Genomic DNA, 23,325 nt, shown 5'->3' with positions numbered 1-23,325 from the left:
ATCTATAAGCTTCTGATGGATGCAATGATAAGGTGGAAAATGCACAGGAAGGGTCTTTGTAATGTAATAGTTTATAATCCCGACACCGGCCTGGATAGTGAAACAAGACCAACCTACAGTGTTAGCTGTAGCCAGGGTTTTTTCTTCCAAGATTTTTGTCCTTTTAAATGAGTCTTAAAGGCTGAGAAGGTCCATGGAAGGGTGCCATCTGCTTGTCAAGGAGCATTAGTGCAGTCCATTGCCACAGTTACAACATATGTACACAGCTCAGGGAGAATATGTTCATATTCTAGCTGTTTGGATTCGTACATATCCTTGTCTTAGTTCATTACAATCCTGAGTCGAGGTATCTACAGATCAGAGCTGTTCTGAAGCTCTAACACAGAGCATTAGCATGGCTCTGTGCTCTGACTGCTCTTAAATGAGGCCGGTTCAGACAGAACGCCACTGCATACCTGCTTATGTTATGAAGTGGATTCTTATTCCGTCAGCCGTGCCTTCAGGGTTATGGGTGTGTTCTGTGGATTTTTCAGGAAGGTTTTCAAACATATGTGGTAATCGAGACATAGGCAAGGTAAGACTGGCAGACTGAAAAAAAAAATGCAGGGGTTTCCACGGTCAAATTTGCTTTTAATGCTTAGCTCAGAAAACAAAAATCTTTGAAAAATGACTTTAAAAAATTAAATTAAATTAAAATTAAACATATTAAATTAAAATTAAATTTATGCATTTAGCAGACGCTTTTATCCAAAGTGACTTACAGTGCATTCAAGGCTATCAATTTTTACCTATCATGTGTTCCCGGGGAATCGAACTCCCAACCTTGCGCTTGATAGTGCAACGCTCTACCAATTGAGCTACAGGAACACAGAAACTTCTATTAATAATAAAAACAGCTCATAAATAAATACAAAGACATGAAAATGAATTAACAAATGATCAGGATGGATAATTTAATATTTACTGTAATACTTACAAAATGATTCAGAAAATGTAAGTGAACTTTAAATGCATTTTGGTTCTTTGTAAAAATCATTTTCTTCTGTATTTAGGGGTTTCTGAATGCTCTCTAATGTTCTGTCTCCTCAGTGTGAGGCAGTTAATGTGTGTGGTAAGAGCAAACACATGCTGTACTAATCCAAACTGACTGGGAATAATAATAATGCCTCAAACTGAGTCAAGTCAAGAATTATTTAAAAAGACATTAACAATTAATACCAGTAATAGGCCTTATCCAGATCAGTCTGTTAGTGGTTAATCCAAATCCTTCACTTCACTTGTTCCACAGGTCAGCTGATTTTTCCATATTCATTTTGCATCATTGATCATCTGTTCATATCATGTGTGTTTGCTTACCATATATCATTTGCACATTTATATGTTCTTATGAATTAAAAATAAAAGCCAGACACCAGCTAAAAATCTTTTTTTTTTTCTGAAGCTTTTCAGTGTTTTTTCATCATTCATTGTGCCTTTATCATTTCAGTTAATTTATTCATCAAGACGAAATTTGACATACCCTGACAAAATCTGGAAAAGTTCTGATTTTTCAAGTGAGTCCAAACCTAATAGAATGACATTTTTCTTACATGGATCATGAAAGGGGACATTTAGAAAAATATTCTGCATTTGTTTCGATATAATTACTATGAATAATTCTAGAACTTTTCAAGCTTCACTCTAAGGCTTTGTCCACATAAATTCAGATACATTTAAAAACACTTTGTAATGGAATTGTGCCTGCTGTTAACTTAAAAAAGGCCATATGATGCTTTTTTAATATTTTCCTTTTTTACTTTTAGTGTGTAATATATCTCTTTGTGCATGTATCTGCAGAGTTATAAAGTCTCCCAGTCAGTATCATTTCAGTGAGCTGTTAGGATGTTTTGTGAGCGGTTTAAAACAAATAAGCCATTTTTAAATATATTTGGATTAATGTGGACATAGTCTGAGAGGAATTCTGTTTAGACAGTTAAGTCCCAGGTTAGGAATTTAGAAATCAAGTTAAATCTAGTTTATCCAATAACGGCCAACATAGCAATATGTTTCAGAGCTGGTGTCTGAGCTGCTTTGCCGTTCATGTACAGTAGTACATTATATACAGTACATCTGTCTGATGTATCTTCATTTTCTGTATTTGTTAATTCTGTTTCTATTTTCTCATCATTGTGCCATGTTGTTTGTGAACATGACAACCTGTACCCCTGCAGAAGGTAAAATTTAGCATTTAAGCATCTTTAGCTCTCTCTCTTTCTCTAATATCCCTGCTGTCCTGCTATAGAAAAATTAAGATTGGATGCATGTTGTGTGTATGTGCGTATGAGAGGTGTGTGTGTGTGCCAGCATGTTCAGTCTATTGCTTTCTGCTGTGCTGGACACAATCTCAGCACTGCATTGATTCTATAAGAAAAATCTTAGAGCTCTAGAGCCTTCAAACACCATCCAAACAAACTCAACCACTTCAACACATCTGTTTGGAGTTAAAATGTTTTGACATTAATAATTATTTTTGGGTGAATTGTTCCTTCAACAGTGCGACAGCCGAAGACATCTATATTGACTATGCTATACAAAGTCTTAAAAGTGCAGGCATAACATAGTGATGGAGTTTGTTTGCTGTGTGTTGGGGACTGTTGTTTAAATTAAATTGTCTATAGGCTGCATGCTGCTTAATACCAGCACTAGCATTCCTCAGTACTCAAACTCTTAGTGATCAATTTAAACAAGACCCAAGGGACAATATCTAAGTACCTGGCCTTTTCTGTTCGTTACTATTCCACTTTATAAATGTTTTCTTGCCTTGATGTCCATAATTGTTAATAATGAATAAATTAGCTTACTATTATTTACTATGTTGTTTCTCTGCATTAAAAGTGGTACTTTGAGTGTAAACATTTAGTTCAGGAAACAAAGGCCACACCACATTGCTAAGTTTTGGGAGTGATGAACAATCCAGTGTCTCATGCATGCCTACGAAGGCATGGATGCTAACCGTTTAACACAATTCGGTTGAGAATTCGATTGTAACTACTTTTCAGGAGTAAATTCTCTTTTATAAAATGGATAATTCTGATCCTTCGTTATGACTGGCTCAGCTGCATTTAAAGCTGTTGTAAAATACTCTAGAAACACATACCTGTGACTAGGGCTGTCGCTTTTTCGTCCGAAAATTGATTGCACAATCGATCGGACCAACCAAAAAAAGTTTCGAAAACTAAAATAGGGAATCAATTTTAACCAAATATGTACACTATTAATTTGAAAAGAATTAAACAAATTATAGATGTAATAAAACTCACAAACAAGCAGAAAAATAAAATAAAGAATTCCGAAAGTGCAGTAAGCGCTGTGGAAGCTAGACAGAAAATGGAAACGCCTTGACAATGTAGTGACAGCCCAACATCATTACATCAGTATTACTGTTTCTGTGCATTCATTTTATGAAATTTTGCCAGGTAAATGTAGTAACCGGCCATTTTATAAAAGCAGTCCTGTGAAGCTACAGTTTACAGTGATTATAGAAAGCTAAGGATATTTCAGTAACAGTCACATTAATATTTTTTTTGTGAAATGTTGTGGATGAAATCCAGTTATTCTAACAAGAATTTGAATGATCAGGAGTTTTGCTGTGAGCGAAAATGTTCCCACTGTAAACCATTGCTTCTTGGGCTTGTAGCTTTAGTCAAATGTGATTGTCATCCCCGTTAATAACTAAACCGTTTATAGAACAGGGTTAAGAACTCAATTGTCTCTAGTGACGATTGGTTTAATTGTAGCTTCAGTAAAATAACATTGAGTTTAATTATGTTTTTGAATAACTAATGAAAGTTTTTAGTAAGATTCTTGCTTTATTTCTAAGTCAAAATGTGCTTCTGGTTAATCATCTGAACACTACGGAGCCCCGCACATGACATGCACGAAAAAATAAATAAATTGTGTGCACGGTTTACTATTTCGTTCCCTCAATGTATTAAAATGTGCACACGATTACTATTGCGTTCCCTCGATTTACTATTGCATTCCCTCGATTTGCTAAATCGTGCGCACAATTTATAAATCGAGTGAACGAATTAGTAAATCGAGGGAACACAAAAGTAATCATGTGCACGTTTTAGTACATTAAGGTAACAAATTAGTAAATCGTGCACATGATTTAGCCTAATATTTTTTCATGCATGTCATGTGCAGGGCTCTGTAGAACACCTACTGTACTATGGCTTGTATATTAAGTCTGCCTTGGCTGTAATTCCCAGTTTGACCTGCTGGTGGAGCTGTTCCAGGATGAGGAGAAAGCTACAAGTCCGACTGGTGCTGCTCCTGCTACTGGAGGACGGACTCGCCTCAGCGTCAAACCAGACAAGAACAAAGCCGGCCTTGCCAGCAAGGAACACAAGAAGACAGTTGGACTGCAGGTGAAAGACTACCCTCGTCTTATCTCATTTTCGCTTTTATTGATTATATTTATGAATTGTATCTTTAAAGTTAAAGGGGTCATATGATGCAATTTCAAGTTTTCCTTTCTCTTTGGAGTGTTACTGTACAAGCTGTTTGTGCATAGATAAGATCGCTAAAGTTGCAAAGACTAAAGTCTCAAACCCAAAGAGATATTCTTTATAAAAGTTAAGACTCGTCCACGCCCTCCCAAAACGCCTCATTTAAACACGCCCCCACATGTCTATGTCATTGTGTGGGACCATTTGCATAACACTGCTCACGTTTACACAGAGAAAGAGGACACAACTAGAAATCAGTGATTAAGTTGTATTTACAACACCAAAACCCAAATATTTGAGTGTGTGCATTGCATTTTATGGAGGACTGTTTCCTGGGAGAGTAGCCTACAATGCCGGCTGTGGCACAAAGGCTGTTTCTATAAAGTGGGGCAATTACAACTTCACAAGGACAGTCTGGCGCTTCTGACTTACACCCTTTAAGTATGTTTTTATATATAAAGAATTTGCCACTGACTATTTAAAAGCGAGTTTAGAACAATGTAGAGTAGCGATTGTTGTTTGTCCTTTCTCAGAACATAAATGCAGACATGGCTTTATGTTTTTTGTGGCGCGATATGCAACTCAATGCATAAAAATCTGTAATTATGTCCCCACTGGATGCAAAAATTCCTAATTTATAATGGGTTTTAATGTTTTTGTCTGGTCGCTCTGGAACACGGCATCACAGTATGGCAAGGGGCGTAACATTTCTGTCACACGCTTGAGGTATTCAGCCAATCACAACGCACTGGATAGCTGGCCAATCAGAGCACACCTCACTTTTCAGAACGATGAGCTTTGTAAAAATGTATGTTTCATAAAAGGCAGGGAGTAGAGAAGCAACAATAATGTACAGTATGTGGAAAATAATGTTCTGAACCTTAAGCCGAATAAACACATTGCATTACACCAAATACACAAAATAATGTTCTTTTTAGCAATGCCATATAACCATTTTAAGTAAATTGATAAGCACTGACAATCAATGAGATTAAAAAGAGTGTATTTTAACTGAATATTTTTCTCTTTCTGTAGTTCCGCAACTCTCTGCAGCTGCTGATGGAGACACTGAATGCCACTACACCACATTACGTTCGCTGCATCAAACCCAATGATCATAAATATGCCTTCACGTAAGTTCTTCATCTGCTTTTAATTAAACTGTTTTGTTTGATCATCAGACGAGATTCTGTGATCTTTTTTAATTGTCAATTTTCTAATAGGTTTACTAAAGACTTATTCACAACAACAGGGATTTGCAGTTTAAGCCAAAGGCTGGAACTCATTCATTTTTTTAGTGAGAGACGGCGATATGATATTCCAGCGACAGTGACCATTGGTGACACAATATGAGTTCTTTCATCAACATGATTGAACTTTATTCAAATAAGCAAATCAAGGCTGAGAGTACCGGTGAAGTCAGTGGAGCTCACATGCGTAATGTTTTTTAACAGCATGATAGAATGACAATTAGAATGACAAAATCTTATTTTTAGTAGCAATATGTGTTATCTGTGATCAGATATTGAAATGTAGCCCTGCTAGCCTACTGGTGATCAACAGCAGAATCACTTAACTACATCATCATGTTATGCATTTGCATAATGTCTGCCTACTTGCTGCTTAAGCCTGCCCTCAAAGAATAGTTGGGTAAGAGATTTCACAAAGTCATGGAGAAATTGAAAAAAAAAAAAAAACCCTGATGAACTGTCAATACCGAAGCAGTTACAGATACAGTTTCAGAAAGGCGGGCTTTAAAGAAATAGGTAAACAGAGTGTTTCTGGCAGGGTGCAAAATAAGGTGCTGCAGCTATGTTAATTATGAGAAAAATATAGTGGTGTTTTTTTTTATCATGTAAAGGTCTTCTAGCAGACCCCAAAATATTGGTACTTTAATAGACAATTTTAAGCATGCACCAGCATAAGCAGTACTTCGAATGAAGCACATGAAAAACTTGATTAATTCTCACAGTTGAATAAAGTAACGTTCATTACAGATAGTATTTTAATCATATTTTGCAGTACTAAATCAAAATAGATTTCTAACTCCATCTGGCATGTTACATGACAATTGTTTTACATGTAAAGCTGTAAAGTGAGTAATTAAACCTGATGTGAGAATTTTTGAGACACCTGCACAGAGCCGATTTATCCATATGGGCACTTGGGCCAGTGCCCAGGGGCACCAACCATTTACAACAACTAGGGGGGCACCACATGACACAAGCTTTAAAAATATTTTTCTTAAATTGTTTTATTATTAACTTGAAATTCTTGAAAGACCATACATAACTCGTTTATGAACAGTAAATTAACAACAATAATAATAATAATAATAATAAATTATAAATAAATAAATAAAGATTACATGACCACTATCAGTCCCCCCCTTCCGTCGCCAATCTGTCAGAGTTGAGTTGGTCCACAACAAGTACGCGCAAATGTGTAATATTTTTAACAGCTACAGAAAGTGAATCAAAATGGACAGACGTCAATTGAGTGGTTTTGCAAAAGAAAGTTAAAGAAAGACAAGGACGCTACAATTCAAAATGTTCCAGGGATCGAAAGTTTTTTTTAAACGAGTGAAAAATGAGCTCAGGACGACAATGACACAGAAGCGATTGACTGCATTCTCCCTGTTGTTTACCATTGAAGTTAAAGTTAAAACATTACTGTCTACAGCCGCCAGAGGGCGCTCTATGCTGCTCAGTGCTCCTGTAGTCCACCACTGAAAACATAGAGCGTCCTCTCGCCGGCTGTATACGGTAATGTTTTCTCTTGTTTCTTGGTTCTAAATAAATGCGACTTATAGTCCAGTGCGACTTATATGTTTTTTTCCTCATCATGACGTATTTTTGGACTGATGCGACTTCTACTTAGGTCCGACTTCATCCGCTTCATACACACACCATTGCTTGATTCATGGTGGAAAGTTCAAAAGAGCAATATGACAGCGCCAAAGTGTGCAGAAATCTTCACAAAATGAGTCTGTTGATTTCATACTTTCAGTTGTCTCTGTTGTTATACTTTCAGATGTCATCGTTGACTCTGTTTTATAACCGTAAATTTAGCAGAATTGATAGTGAGCTAAAGAAACACAGTGTTGCTAGGCTGATATCTGATTTGTGTAATTACCAGGTTTGACCCCAAGAGGGCAGTTCAGCAACTGCGTGCATGTGGAGTTTTGGAAACAATCCGCATCTCTGCAGCTGGTTTCCCATCTAGGTACTGTGGAGATCAAAACATTACCATACTGAGCTCCCTTTTGTCAAACACTACCTGACTGTATACCTGACTTTGTGTTTTTGTGACTGCTTTTGCTTGTCAGATGGACGTATCAGGAGTTCTTTGGCAGGTATCGTGTCCTGATGAAACAAAAAGATGTTTTGACAGACAGGAAGATGACCTGTAAGAATGTTCTGGAGAAACTGGTGCAGGTACAAGAAGCCAATTCAGTAATCTCATAAATCTACCGATACTCTGTATAGACTTGGTGCAAAGGCCATAATATAATAGGTTCTTAAAATTAAAACTACTCAGAAATTCATAGCAAGCAGCAGAATGCCGGAATTTGGCACTACTCATATTTCTGTAGAAAGTTTAACTGATAAATAATGATGAATTTATTTTCTATCCACTTTTTTTATCTTCCTAATAGGACCAAGATAAGTACCAGTTTGGCAAGACCAAGATCTTTTTCCGCGCAGGGCAGGTTGCGTATCTGGAGAAACTGCGAGCAGATAAGCTGCGTGCTGCCTGCATCCGCATCCAGAAGACCATACGCTGCTGGCTGGCGCGCAAGAAGTACCTGCGCATGAAACATGCTGCCACAACCATCCAGAGATACGTCCGTGGATACCAGGCCCGCTGGTGAGGGGGAGGGGACTAATCCCACAGTGGGTGGGGCCTGACTAATGTTATGAAAAACAGAATCATTCAACATAAGCTTACAATGAGCAACAGTACCCGGCCATTTTTATATATATATAAATTTTTGCTATGGAGAAAGCGTTACAAGCCTCGGACAAAAAGACAAAGGTTCTATACTGTGTACCTAATGGTTTTAATGAGGGAAGGAAACTACAGTCACATTAATCATTCCGAATGGCAGTCAAATAAAAAAGTAATGTCGTTATAATAAGTATAAAACAAATTGATTTAAAGGTTTGGATTATGTAAATGCAAATTATTTACAAATATTAATGTATTTTGAGAGCATAGGGAAACTGATTCAAATTTGGCATGATTTGCTCGCCACATCTCTCTTAATAGTGGAATTTGCTCTGCAGATTCATCAATAATGTCGTTTTTCACCGGGAGTTATGCTGTTAGACGTGATTCTTTGAAAAACAGATTGAAATAATGTACAGATAGCTTCAGCGAAAGCATATTCTATCAATTAACAGCCCCGGAGCTCACAGTATATCTGCCTTTTAAGGGTTTGTAAGTTATCTTAAAAAATAAATTTCCCTGCTGAGAAAATGAAAGGGATCTTTTTTATTTCCAGAACCAAGTTATTGCACTCTATACTTTTTTTAAGTGAGAAGGTGCTGGTGCACAAGTAACCTCTGTGTTTTTCTTTCTTCCCCACAGTCTTGCAAAGTTCCTGCGACGCACACGTGCTGCGATCGTCATTCAGAAGTACCAGCGCATGTACGTTCAGAGAACGTGTTACAAACGCAAGCAGGCTGCCGCTCTGGCCATGCAGTGCATCCTCAGGGCATACATGGCCAGACAGCTGTACAAAGCGGTGAGGAGGAAACCAGACATACTGATACACTCTTCTTACATTTATAAATATATTTGTCCCAGTCACAAACACACAGCTCACAAACAGTACTGGTCTCATACCATTACACACGACTTTAACAACTTACCATTTAAACAAACACTGACACAGCTTATAAATTGATATAAATCGGGGTAAAATATGATGCGGGCTTATAATTAACACACTGGAAACAAGTGAATCATTTCAGGCATGAGACACATGAGTAGTGGAAGCTGCTAACTGCACACTGGAGTCAGAGTGTTTCTAAGTGACTGATTTTAATTTACACTACCATTCAATAGTTTGGGGTCAGCAAGTATTTTTAAAAAGAAGTTAAGAATTTCATTCAGCAAGGATGCATTCAATTATTTAAAAGTGCCATTAAAGACGTTCATATTGTTGCAAAAGTTGTGAATAATTCTAAATAAATCTAGATTTATCGGATTAATCAACCACTATACAATATTAATGTGAAATATCAATAATATGATAAATATAAAATCACATAAAATATAGAGCTACTGTTTTTCTTTAAAAGTACTGTTGTGGTCTCAGTGTTCTACTGTTGTGGTAATGTTGAGTGTTTTTTATATATATATTATTATAAATGATTGACGGTCAAATATATAAAACCACTGACATTTTATTGTATGTGTTTGAACACTATGCAAAGAGAATCTGCCATTAGATAGTACGAAGTAAACCACGAAAGGTGCAATTCTTTCCTTCAGATTCTTTCTGTTCATTCTAGTATTTTACTAGCTTGCTAGTCACTGGTTGGAGTTTTTAAAGTCTCTGGAAGAAGATAACACAGTGTTGTGATGACCTTCTGTCTCCTTCCCAGTGTGACCTCACAGGGGGCAGGTTGTTCCAGTGTAGGGACTGTCCCACTGAGGGACCACAGCAGCTGCGGCTGTATTATTACTCTTACTGTCTCTCTCCCCTCTCTTTTCCTGCTATCTGAGTTCTGTTGATCAGCAGTGGATTATCAAGGAAGGATATGTAATATCTGCAAATTAAAAAGGCAGAAGGTGTGAGAGAAAAAAGTGATTTGAGAACACTCACCTCTACTTTGCATTACATTCTTCTTAACGCTTGTGTATTTGTGTTTTTTTATTCTCCCTGTTCATCATGTGTTATTGTGTGTTTGTTCAGCTTCTGCGTGACCACAAGACCATCATCATTCAGAAGATGGTCCGTGGCTGGTTGGCCCGGCAGTGGTACAAGCGGACGCTCAAAGCCATCGTTTACCTTCAGTGCTGCATCCGCCGCATGCGAGCCAAGCGAGAACTCAAGAAACTCAAGATCGAGGCACGTTCGGTGGAACACTTCAAGAAACTCAACATCGGCATGGAGAACAAGATCATGCAACTGCAGCGCAGGATAGACGAACAGGTACCACACTTCACACTAAGATGCTTTGGCGTTTTGTGCCTCTTTAAAAAGGTTAGTCAGAATGAAATCATAATTGTCATTCCTGGTGTTCTTGTGCACAATTCATCAGTGCATGTTATTCTTTTAAAAAGTTGTGTTCATCATCGTAAATAAAATGTGATCGCTTGCTCTGCCCATGAAATAACATTTTTATATTCTGCTGATGCCATCTTACTTTTCATCTTCCTTCCATCCAGACAACTGCCATGTAGATACTACTTTTACAATCAAATCCCACCTTATTTTTATTTTTTTATTGAATGTATGCCAAGTTCTGTCATGAAACCCTGGATGGCACAGGCTGATGGGCCCTTAATGCAAACTGATGAAATTCACTAGTTGGCACAAGTTGAATATTTCATGTTGAATATGCAGCAGAGTAGCTTACATTTAAATAGCTGGTTTACATTAACTAGAGCATTTTGTAGCGCGCCTTCAGAGTTCCTCTGAAACCCTCCACCTTCCCCAGCTCCACCTTATCAATCTGCTACGGGTCATTTTATATACTATTTGTGCAGCAGCGTTATGTTTTAAATACGCACAGCACTGTATCAGCGTATGTATTGGCAATTGCAAGTTTCTGTACTTGCTTTGCAGCAGCAGCATCAATAATCTACAACAACAGCAAGAACCAACAGCAGCATAGCAGATATATTCCGCAAATACCAAACACATTAACACTGTCATATCCATTACCATGCTAAAATCTTCAGAGTTGTCATGATAGAACTGTATTCTATCAAAAAGATATCAGCTTATGAAAAAGAAACAGGTTGCAAACACCCTTTCTTGTTGAGATATCAGTGTTAAGTTGTTTTAGTTCAGAGTCAGAGTCTGTTAGCTGGGCATGATCACTGTAACAACATTCATAGCTAATGGAAGAAGGTGGCGGGAACCGGCAAACATTTAAACATAAAACTTTAATAAACAAAACAAACACAAGTAAAAGCGGCAGCCCCTCACAGACGACTGCCGCATAAAACATAAATACCGTATTTTCCGGACTATAAGTCGCACTTTTTTTCATAGTTTGGCTGGTCCTACGACTTATAGTCAGGTGCGACTTATATATGTTTTTTTCCTCGCCATGACGTATTTTTGGACTGATGCGGCTTATACTTAGGTGCGACTTATAGTCCGAAAAATACGGTAGTACTTTTATTCTTCCGGAGCTCTTCCATGGGACTCGAGACTGGTGAGTGGTGCAGGTGTCGCCCATAATCATTTACTCCACCGAACTAGCTCCATTCCCACGACTCTCGGTCCCGCCCCACTCGTCACAATCTCATCATCTAGATCTGGGCTTCCCTGTGCAGAATCTTTGTTTTTAAGTGTGTTTATATGTAAAGGTCAGTGTAATGCATGATTGTAATGATAATTACAGATCACACTCAAGGAGAAAAAAATATATATATATTTATTCAGATGCTTAACTGACTAGATTTGGTGCAGAAGTTTTTATGTATATAGCCAAAAAGTGATTGGGGTGAATTTCTGATAGCATGTAATTTAAATCAATGGGATTTTTATAACAGTATTGCAGACTACATATATAAAATGCATGTGAACATCAGTTGGAAGTCTGTATTCTGCAATAATATGTCTCAATATGATGATATTTATGATATTTGCTTAGTTCTTTGAACAAAGCTTTGTAGTTTTAGTTGTGGGGGGAAAAAGTATAATGATACGCAATAAAGTGATGATTGAGAGATGTGCAAATAAATGTTATACAAAAGCCTGTTATATCATATTTGATACATTTAAACACTTTTCTTATGGATAATCAAGTAAACCGAAGTTGCTTCAGTCTAGAAAATGTTAATCTTGAATTATTACAAAAAATAAGAAATTGTTATTGTTTACTTCATAAAAATAATTTAAACAAATTTAAGCAAAAATAAATAAATAATATGAATTCACAGCAAAAACAAAAATGTACCATGACCTGAAGATGGAATATACTAAAAGGACTTCTTCATACAAAAAAAGAATGAACTATGAATCAGAATGCAAGGAGTATGTTTTTCAGCAAAGTTTTGATCATGTTGATAATTTATAGGCCTTATAAATTAATGTATCAAATATGATACGCTAGGCTTTGTTAGGTTAGGAACAATTAATTGAGGTTTTGTTTTGGTTTCACTCTAGAACAAGGAGAACCGTGCTGTCAGCGAGCGTTTGAACAGTCTAGAGATCAGCCATGCTGCGGAGTTCGAGCGTCTGCGTGTGGAATTGACGCGTCTGCGAGGGGCAGAAGAGGATGCCAAAAACAACGCCAACAAAGTTACATCTCTTCTGGAGGAGCTGGAGCGACTTCGCAAAGATCTGCAGAACACACAGAAGGAGAAGAAAGCCATCGAGGACTGGGCACAAACCTACCAGGAGGAGACGGAAAAGGTGCTGTTCAGATATGAAGTTGTGTGCAGCTGTGATGTGCCTGCACTGGTGCAGACTTCCCAAAGCACTTTACAAAAATCTAAGGGTGATTCACTAATCAGTTTGTTTGTGTCATTTGAAAAAAAGCTATAAAAATGAACTAATTTATTTATGCATTGAGTCATCACCCAGTTATTTTCCTAAGAAGGCAATTCATTTGGACAGCGAACTGATTCACAAAACTCATTCATCTCCCAGTGGTGTTCCTTTAAATTTATGGTTCTAGTGTCCTAAAGTTCTCCCATACTAATTTGCTAAATCTTTGCAAATAAGTTTCACAGAATAATTACTAAGAACCAGTAATTATTAGAACCAAAGTGGAACCAAAATTAGAATCAAAGTGGCATTATGTTAGCAAATTCCAGCTCCACAACAGATCCCCCAAAAAAGTCAATTTAGTCCCATAGGTTAGCTACACTTCCCTGCTTTTAGACAGTCCTCCTAGTCTCCATATTCAGGGATTAGAGAGACCTGCACACGGCTTTAAACCTTGGAAAAGAAAAGATCTGTTCATTCATACAGGTGAGAGGGATAGCGACTAGAGCTCAGCACAAATGTTAGAAGTAGTAGTTGTAGTTTTAGGGTGATAGAACACTAAAACGATTCACAAAGCCACAATAAACACAGTAATGGGTGTGTTGAGTAAATTGATATTTCAATGAATATTTTTGAATATATCAGCAATTAAACCAGTGTTCCCGGTTCAGTACTGTACAAGCATCCATGACATAATAGGCTAACTTTTAAAAGACTAAGGGCCCTATTTTAACAATCTAAACGCAAAGTGTAAAGCGCACAGCGCAGGTGCACTCAGGGCGTATCCAAATCCACTTTTGCTATTTTAACGACGGAAAACAGTTGGCGCACCCAGGCGCATGGTCTAAACGGGTTGTCCCTATTCTCTTAATGAGTAATGGGTGTTTTTGGGCGTAACGTGCAATAAACCAATCAGAGTCTCATCTTCCAATCCCTTTACGAGCCAGTTGCGCTCGTGCCATGACGGATTTGCTATTTACACGGCGGAATTTAGCAAGCGCAAAGGCAGAACACGTCTCCGAGATGAAACGGAGCTAATAAATAGATGACTATCCATTATGACAAGTAGGCATTTTTATATTTAATCAGCCTACAAAAAATTCTTATGCATTGCAATCCTTTAATTTGTAATATATGGGATGTTTATGTGCTGCTGTGCGTCCCTGTGTTTAATAAGCAGCGTGTACGCGCATTGTCGACCCACCTATACTAACACGCTCTTTAAATAACAAAGAAAAAACATTGCGCCAGACTTTAGACCAGGTTTGAGTTGGTCTATGGCGCAGTCTATTTTCAGCTCCTTAAAATAGCAATACACCAGCATAGCGCTTGAACACACCTCTTTTTTAGACCAGCACGCCCATGGGCGCACAAATGGGCGCAAATGCATTTGCTAATTAAACGACGTGGCACTGAATGGGAAAATGCGAACGGCGCCGGACTGAAACTAGCAAACACAGTTGTGCTCAGTGTTGCCAGATTGGACGGACGATTTCCAGCCCAAAAGCTCACAAAAACCCGCCCACTCCAACAAAAAACCGCCCAAAACTTTAACTAACAAAATAATGTGATACAACATGTCAGTCAAAGGTGTTAAAAGCCATTTTAACTCCTTAAAACTAAATAATAGCCTAAATAATACCGTTAGATAAATTTCCCATGGATCAAATGGTGGCAAATACATTAAAGACAATTACCGAATATGATTAAAATAGGTTATGCAAGCAGTCACCGTCAAAACATTTGATTGATTTACTATTGATTTACCGATACCCTCGAAAAAACATATGCATCATTTTCAATGTCAACAGCATAAGTGTCCAATATAACTAAGTGATAGGAAAAAGCAACGTAATTAGGTATTTCACACTTGTTTATGCACACATATAACAGTCAAAACTGTGTTGTCATTCATTGATAAATACTGTATGAAAATTAACAACAACAATAGGCTAATAATCGCCATCCGAATCCATGAGTTTATCACTGAGGTGGTATGTAAATTTATTTTCACAGCGGTCCACATGAGAAACAATACCGCCCTAATAGGGGCTTTAGTCTTTTGTGAAGTTCATATTGTAGAACATTACATTTGCACAGTCAAAACTAAGAAGATATACCAATCTGTACTGTTTAAAAGATAAAAGACAAGATCGTTTAGATATAGATTAGATATAAATAGATTATGTTATAAATTAAATAATTTAACTGTCCTCTATTTTAGGCGTTGCAGTAATATTGGAGTCTTGGTGTCATCTTTCCCTCAACAGGTGTAATTCACGTTTTGAGTGTTAAACACTCTCCCACTCTTTACCATGTAACATATATTTAGGCATTATGATCACTCATACAGTTCTTACATTTAAAATTAGATCCGTTATTGCTCATGTATCATCACGTGTGTCTGCAGATCACTAGTGATTGTCTAAAAGTACGACCGCGACGTTCACATCAGCATCAGCACCTCTGCACTGCAGTTTATAACAACGTGATGACTGTTCGGATGCAGTATATGCACACTTGAGCTTGTTTGTTAGACAATTAGCCCATACAATTTATATTTTTGAAAAACGCCAAACTGACCCCAAACCAGCCCAAATTTGTCCACCTGCCCAAGACAATTTTTACCCGCACAATCAAATTCAAAACCGCCCAATTGGGCGGGAAGCCGCCCAATCTGGCAACACTGGTTGTGCTGCGCCTTGCGTCGCATTGCACCGGGTGTATTATAGGTCCCTAAGACGTCAAGCTGATTGTGTTTGTGTAATGTTTGTAACAGATGATCTCAGAACTAAAGGAGCAAAACCACCTGCTGAAGAACGAGAAAAACGACCTGAACCGACTGATCCAGGAACAGAGCCAGCAGTGGACAGGTAAAGCAAAACTGTGCAACTATAATCTGTCACTCCTTTAGGGATAGGCAATGTAGGGCTCCTTCTTTTCTTCTTATTCCTCTTCTTTGCCTTATACCTTTTAATGTAAAATTAGTTCTGACTGTCATGTGATTTTTGTTTTTTTGGAAGAATATAAAAAAAACATTTATTCATCATTTAAATGCACCAATAAGGCAATATTTAATAATAAACAGCTAATTAAATATGAAAATCTATACTAAAACAGTTTCAAGCGTGTAAAATTTAACTTGAGAAAACACTGAACATTTTTGATTCATGTTGCAAATTAAATCTCTGTAGAAATCATTATTGTGCCAAATTGAAGTCCAAGTCAAAGTCAACTTAATTGTCATTTTTATCACATCGCATTACTAACTACTACTATATGCTTCTGCTATCATTAAGTCAATATAATGTATGCAGTATTGCACATAAGTGATGTAATAAAAAACGGTTGACTGTTCTGTGGGAATGTGTTTCTGTTTCTGTTATATGTATTTTATGTTTTACAGAGAAAATGCAGAGGGCTCTGAAGGAGGAAACCCAGCAGTTAAAATACGATTTAAACGAAGAACGTTCTCGCTACCAGAATCTTCTCACCGAACACCTCCGACTAGAGGAGAAATACGACGATTTGAAAGAGGAGATCACACTCGCTGTAGTGAGTACACAGTCATTCAAGGATTGCAAAACTTCAGTGCTTTCAACTAATTGGTTGGTTGTCTGAATGACTGCTCAACTACCGGGTCTTACAAAGCCCTGTATAACCAAACTGGTTAAGGGTCAGATCCTGCACACTCCTTTCATTACAAGCCCTCCAGTCTTCTGACGAGTCCTTTTTTTCTAGAATGTTCCAAAACCTGGTCACAGGCGCACAGACTCCACACACAGCAGCAACGAATCAGAATGGACCTACAATTCAGAGTTTGCCGAGTCAGAGGAAGGGTCCCGCGGAGGGGAGGTGAGAGCAGAATGTGGATTATCATTAAGATCAATCACAATACTCAGTTGCTTATAATAGAATTTTAATTCCACTTTAGGCCAATTCTGACATTCCATTTCTTTGAGTGTTTTAAAGGTCATATGCATAAAAGTATCATAAAATGACATATATTGCATGTGTAATTATGGGATGTGTTTCATTCTCTCACCAGGACATTTCCAATGCGATTCTGGACATGTCCCTGTTCCTAAAGCTGCAGAAGAGAGTATCAGAACTAGAGCAAGAAAAACAATCACTGCAGAACGAACTCGATCGGAGAGAAGAGCAGTTTCAGCGGGCTAGAGCTAGGGTACACACACACACACACACACACACATTTACTGTACATACTTTTTAAATGAGAACTAAAAGATACTAAAATATTGATTCTAGTCTTTTCAGGTTGTTATTGTTGTTGTTGTTGTTGTTTTATTTAAGGACACCCCAAAAAACGATTTTGTCATATTTACTTCAATTTTGTCTCTCTTTTGTCAGTTTTGTCTCTTAAGTGCACACAGTTTTTTTATGTTGAATTTTCTGTAAAAAAAAAAATAAAATTAAAAAAAAAAACAGCAACTGTGCCAGAAATAAAAAGCATAAAAAATAAGGAAGCAATATTTTAAGGTTTACAACTTTATTTAGTTAATATACATATATATACACACACACAGACACACACTGTGTTACTGTAATTGATCATGTGTTTTCTTATTGACAGGACGATGTAGAGCATAAGAAAGCACGTAGTGCTGAGCTGGAATATGAATCTCTGAAGGTAAACACACAGTCTTCTCCCTCAGGTTTTTTTTTTTTTTTTTTTTTTTTTTTTCACTGTGGTAAACCTCTTCCATTAGAATTATTTAGTTATTTAGAAAAAACGGTAGCAAAATTCCTCCCGAAACTCCCAGAAATCACTCCAAGCACATAGGTGTTGAAAGTCAAAAAAAAGTTTGCTTGCTACCGTAAAGCCAGATAAATGATGAGGAAAATAAAACAGTATGTAAATCTCTCTCTCTCTCTATCTCTTGTGTATTTAGCGACAGGAGTTGGAGTCAGAGAATAAGAAGCTCAAGCATGATTTGAATGCGATGCGTCAGTCTCTGAGAGGCAGCGCTGTGGGCGGTTCTGCCGCTCCGGGTTCTCCCGCGTACACGGTCCTGCTGGATCAGCTGAACGCCTCCAACGAGGAGCTGGAGGTGCGGAAGGAGGAGGTGCTCATCCTGCGCTCTCAACTCGTCAGTCAGAGAGAGGCCATGCAACATAAGGTCAGAAACAAAACCTTTCATTCTTACATATAATACATTTGGATTTCCAGATGTTTCTAAAAGTCTTCAAGTCTTATTAACCTTTCTTTATTACTTTATTTCTCCTTTTGTCTTATGGTGCACTCATATCAGGATGAGAAGGTACAGTATGGTGGTCAGACAGCAGAACAGTCATTTCACTTCACCTCACCTCTGTTCTGGTCTCTAAAATCGTACATCGTAATTTTGCTCGTGTTGAAGAAGTTACTTTGAAATGTGCTTGCCAAGTTGCTCTTAATTTAAAGTAGTTTAAAGCATTAATTCTTCTGGAAAGCACAAACACTGTGCTAATGGTAACTTAATACTGTTTTAATGCAGGACCCATTTTTTAACAAAGTTGAAATGTCACTTTTTAACTGAGAATGAAGTGAAGTGCTGCACTAGAACCTGTTCTTGTGACATGTCTGATGCTTAAATGTCTGATAAAATTCAAAGTTAGTTGATGGATGCTGTGAATTTGAACTTCCATGTGAATGTGAACCTGCTGTATGTGTTTAGGAGACCATGACTGAACCTTTGCCGTACATTGAGGATGTACAGAAGCTCACTGATGCCAAGGAAATCTCCCAGGCCTACATGGGCCTTAAAGAGACCAACAGGTACATTACTAATCTTAACATTTTTTTCCACTGTCAGTCAATCACATGCTGAATCACAAAACATGAAATCCATTGCAGAATTGACTGAATGTGTCCCACATCTGGTATCCATTCATACATATGTTCTCTATATGTCCTCTGTCCCCTAGCTGTCTTCATGTTTTACAACAAAGGTTCTTAAACTTGCATCCCCCAGAGGGATAAAACTTCTCATATGTCACAATATAATTATTATTGTTATATATATATATATATATTTTTTTTTTAAGATTTATGCTCACAGAGGTTGCTTTTTTTAATCAAAAACAGTAAAACAGTAATATTGTGAAATATTGTAACAATATAAAATATTAATCATGTGATGGGAAAAAAAGTTAATGTCATATGGTCCTTCATAAAATAATTCTAATATCCTGATTTGCTCAAGAAACATTATAATTGTCAATGTTGAAAACAGTTGTACTGCTCAAAGTATTATTATTATATATAGAGAGAGAGAAAGAGAGAACTAGGTTAGAGAATATTACACAACTATAATAATCTAGTGGTCTATTACTTAAAAAAATAAAAAATTAAGACATTTGGGAACACATAGGTAACAGATATTCACTATTAAGTAAGAGTTTTCCCTCAAAAAACTCCTAATTACTGCTTTATTGAAAGTAAGGTACCTGTGGTAGTTATGTTTAGGTAATGGGTAGGGCTGAGGGGTCTAGAATATTTTCATGCATAATAAGGCATTAATATGTGCTTTATAAATACTGATAAACAGCCAGTATGCTGTTTGAAAAATACTTTTTTGTCATATTTTTAAAATCGTGGCACAGTAAAGCTGAATCTCTACCAGTTGCGTGATATTGAACCGCCCAGCTCTATCCATGCCTCTCAGTTTGAGAACCTCTGTTCTGCCATGGATCTTTGTTTTTGTTATTTCCTGCTGGTTAACTTCTTTGCTGTTTCTCACACAGACCCCACAGATCTATCCCCAGCCAAGGAAATAACTATTTATCATTCCCACTATCTCATTCACAAGCCTGTGTGTTTACCATACCCTACCTACCTGTTTGGATCAGCCTTCTGTCTATCTGTGTCTGTCTGTTGATGGCTCATCTCTGTCCTGCACAGATCCCCCAGGTTTACACGCAGACCGACTTAAGCGAACGAGCTTGTGAGCAGGTTGAGGTAACAGATGGACGGGCATGATGGGCCGCTCTCACTGCATGTGTGTCCAGCTCAGAGCAGAGCAGGGAATCAGCCTCATTCCAGAGTCCATACATAGATGAGAAAACATACAGAAAAAGCTTTGACAGTCCATTAACAGACATGACCCTTGACTTACGAAACAGATTGTCTCAGATAGGTTGTCTCCTTGTCTATCAGCATAAAGTCTCATCTGCTTTGCAACATATTATTGCGAGGCACCACCTTCTTAGTCAGGAAAGCGGTTTAGAGGAGGGTTTATGTGAAATAGATAACAGTTCTTTTCGGTTCTGCTGAGGTTTTACAGTTTTTCCACTATGCATCAGATTGTGAGTACTGTGGTGGTTTGTGGGCAGTTGTCTGAGACTGAGATTACGCCAAGCCGCCTTCACAAAAATTTGAGCAAGGGTAATGAGATTCTGGCTTTATTGATCCTCGCTAACAGATGCAGAATAACGAATTTGGCAGTGTAGATTACTTTAGGTGATGGCTTTGCGGTTTTAAACAGGCTGCGACACCACGCTTGGTCATGTGACTCAGTGTGATGGATGAATGAACCTACACGTGGCTTCTGGCTGACTGCTTTAGATGCCATTTATTACACATAATCAGTGGACAAATAGCTAATTAAAGCAAATTGAAACATGACAAACAAATTATTTCATTTTCTTATGTTTGTTACATTTACAGTCTTCTTTGACATCATTTTAGTTTCATCATTTATTGTTTGCATTTCATCTTTGTGATGTTTAACTTAATTTTTTAATTCTCTGATATTTTTTATATACAGTTTAATTAGAATAATCCATATTAATAATCACCCAGACCAGAGACCCTTAAAGGAATAGTTTACAAAAAAAAAGAACATTTTGTCATCATTTACTCAGCTTAATGCCATTCCAATCATAGGAGAAGCATAACTATACAAATATATTTATTTAAAATGAAAGTAATTGTAAATACATTAATTCTTTTGAAGCTGTGCATACAAAAATACTTGTTTTAGATGCTGTCAGTGCATGTACATTTTAGATTATATCCAAACAAACAATAATTTACATATTAGTGTTTTATTCTGTACAAATTCTGTAATAATGAAATCTGGTCAAAGTGACTCTTTTTAATGGTATAAAAAAATAAATTAAGTTTACTGTAGCCCTAAAATTGTCTTTCTTACTTACTAACAGAAATATTTACAATTACTAATATTGTAAATATTTCAGTTAGCTCTCAAATCTCAGTTGCATTTCTTATATTGTGTTCACATACTTTCACATATATTGCATATTGGGTGAACAATCCTTTTAACAAACCTGTAAAATGTATCCACTACATGCTACTTGCATCAAAGTTTGCTACTTTTTGTTTTCGTTTGTCCTTTTTATTTTTCATTCTTATCTTTTCTTTCTTTGTTTCACCCCATCAGATCCCCATTCCCTGACTACCATAAGCTGAATGAGGATGGAGAACTGTGGCTGGTTTATGAAGGGTTAAAGGAAACTAACAGGTTAAAGAACCGAGAGATGAGAGCATGTAGAAATCTGTGAGAGTCTGAGCGTTCAGCTTTCTCATCTCTCCATCCTCCGTTTTTAGACTGATTTTGGTCCTTGAGCTTTCCTAAGACATAATCACCTAGCATTGTGCTGTTTATACTGACCTAAACACTAGTGCCTGCAGAATGATCTCCTTAACATATGACTAGTGCTTCCTGGAATCAAAACATGCAAGAAAGAACTCTTTGTAGAGTTAATACTGGACTAACATAAATTAGATTGGAAAACTCTTATTTTAAAACAGCATGTAGTTACGACTGCCATAAAGAGGCTATAAATAAAGGTCAGTACTTCTGCACTGCAAGAAACAACGGGCAGGTTTCTCAGCCTTTGTTGGGAATGGTTCACTCAATAATAAAAAGTTGGTCAGTATTTATGTCTAACATCTGAATGTCAAGAACATCACATTCGTCCACACTATTATAACAAAATCAGTCACCACAAAAGTACCATGAAATTAGTCTGTGCAACTGTGTGATATTCCAAATCCAAATGACTCATTTTAATTTAGTTTAACTTGATGTACTAAAATAACAGCAAAAAAAAAAAAACTGTATAGACAAACACAACGAAATTGCTAAAACTTTAAAATTACAATTTATAATATAAATTTAAGAAAATATAAAAATATTAAAAGTTATAATACAAGCTATAATCGTATCTATTTTAATAGATTTTAATATTTTAAGAGTAATAGTATTTCTGTGGCTCAGTGGTAGAGCATTGTGTTAGCAGTGCAAAAGGTTGTGGGTTTGATTCCCAGGGAACACATGTTAGCCTGAATGCACTGTAAGTCACTTTGGATAAAAGCATAAATTTAATTTAATCTTAAAGATACTAAAATCACACTGACCAGCACAATATTTTAGAAATCAAACAAACATTAACAGTGAATAACAACATAATTTCTGGAATGTAGCACACAGATTGCATGTTCTGTTTTTATGGTGAAATATCATTGTGTGGAAATGCTGTATAAAATGCTTTAGAAATTCTCTTTACAGCATTTAGGTGTAAAATGATGAGTGTTAGTAAATAATGACAAGTTTTTCATCTTTGGATGAACTGTTCCTTAAACGCTTCGAACTCAAGCAAAAACTCAAAACGGAGTCAAATGCTGTTCTAATGAAGAACTGTGTTTCTGGTTATTTGCTCTCTCTGTCTGTGTAGGTTGTTGGAGTTTCAGTTGCAGGCTCAGCGTCGGTCTCATGAGAACGAGGTGGAGGTTTTGCGTGGAGAATTGCACAGTGTCAAAGAGGACAACAACCGTCAGCAGCAGCTGTTAGCTCAGAACCTGCAGCTTCCTCCAGAGGCCCGAATCGAGGCCAGTCTACAGCACGAGATCACGCGCCTCACCAACGAGAACTTGGTCAGTCCAAACACTTTTCTAACACCTCTCTATACCAGTGGTTCTCAACCCACAGCTAGCCACTCCATCCTTTTCTTTTCCTCTCGACAGCTTTAGGTGCCCTATAAATGTGAGGTGATTAGTAGAGTAGTATACTGTCAGTTTAAAGTGAATCAGCATTTTCACAATAATATGAATCTGGTGTATAGTGGCCTAATAATCCTAGGTGGTTTTGTTTATGACATAATTTTCAAAATGAAATGATATGGATC

General features: G+C 37.1%; 1 protein-coding gene across 3 annotated transcripts in view; it reads left to right on the top strand.

The window, feature by feature from the left end:
• LOC132155952 (unconventional myosin-Va-like) overlaps positions 1–23,325 on the top strand; it is a 92,273-nt gene that overhangs the window by 53,482 nt on the left and 15,466 nt on the right. For 2 of the 3 annotated variants that reach the window (XM_059564742.1, XM_059564743.1), the window contains exons 15-30: positions 4,254–4,412; positions 5,529–5,626; positions 7,632–7,718; positions 7,822–7,930; positions 8,152–8,363; positions 9,087–9,243; positions 10,420–10,659; positions 12,850–13,098; positions 15,953–16,046; positions 16,580–16,728; positions 16,915–17,028; positions 17,222–17,359; positions 17,768–17,824; positions 18,087–18,314; positions 18,852–18,952; positions 22,876–23,074. In XM_059564742.1, coding sequence (XP_059420725.1) covers positions 4,254–4,412; positions 5,529–5,626; positions 7,632–7,718; positions 7,822–7,930; positions 8,152–8,363; positions 9,087–9,243; positions 10,420–10,659; positions 12,850–13,098; positions 15,953–16,046; positions 16,580–16,728; positions 16,915–17,028; positions 17,222–17,359; positions 17,768–17,824; positions 18,087–18,314; positions 18,852–18,952; positions 22,876–23,074 — 2,391 coding nt within the window. Of the gene's footprint in view, positions 1–4,253; positions 4,413–5,528; positions 5,627–7,631; positions 7,719–7,821; positions 7,931–8,151; positions 8,364–9,086; positions 9,244–10,419; positions 10,660–12,849; positions 13,099–15,952; positions 16,047–16,579; positions 16,729–16,914; positions 17,029–17,221; positions 17,360–17,767; positions 17,825–18,086; positions 18,315–18,851; positions 18,953–21,578; positions 21,660–22,875; positions 23,075–23,325 lie in introns of all 3 variants that reach the window. The other variant, XM_059564744.1, reaches the window with a different exon arrangement.

This window comes from Carassius carassius, chromosome 13 (genome assembly GCF_963082965.1).
Source record: "Carassius carassius chromosome 13, fCarCar2.1, whole genome shotgun sequence".
Classification (NCBI taxonomy): Eukaryota; Metazoa; Chordata; class Actinopteri; order Cypriniformes; family Cyprinidae; genus Carassius; species Carassius carassius.
Note: the sequence above shows the minus strand (reverse complement) of the source record. Positions and strands in the feature narration are given on the sequence as shown.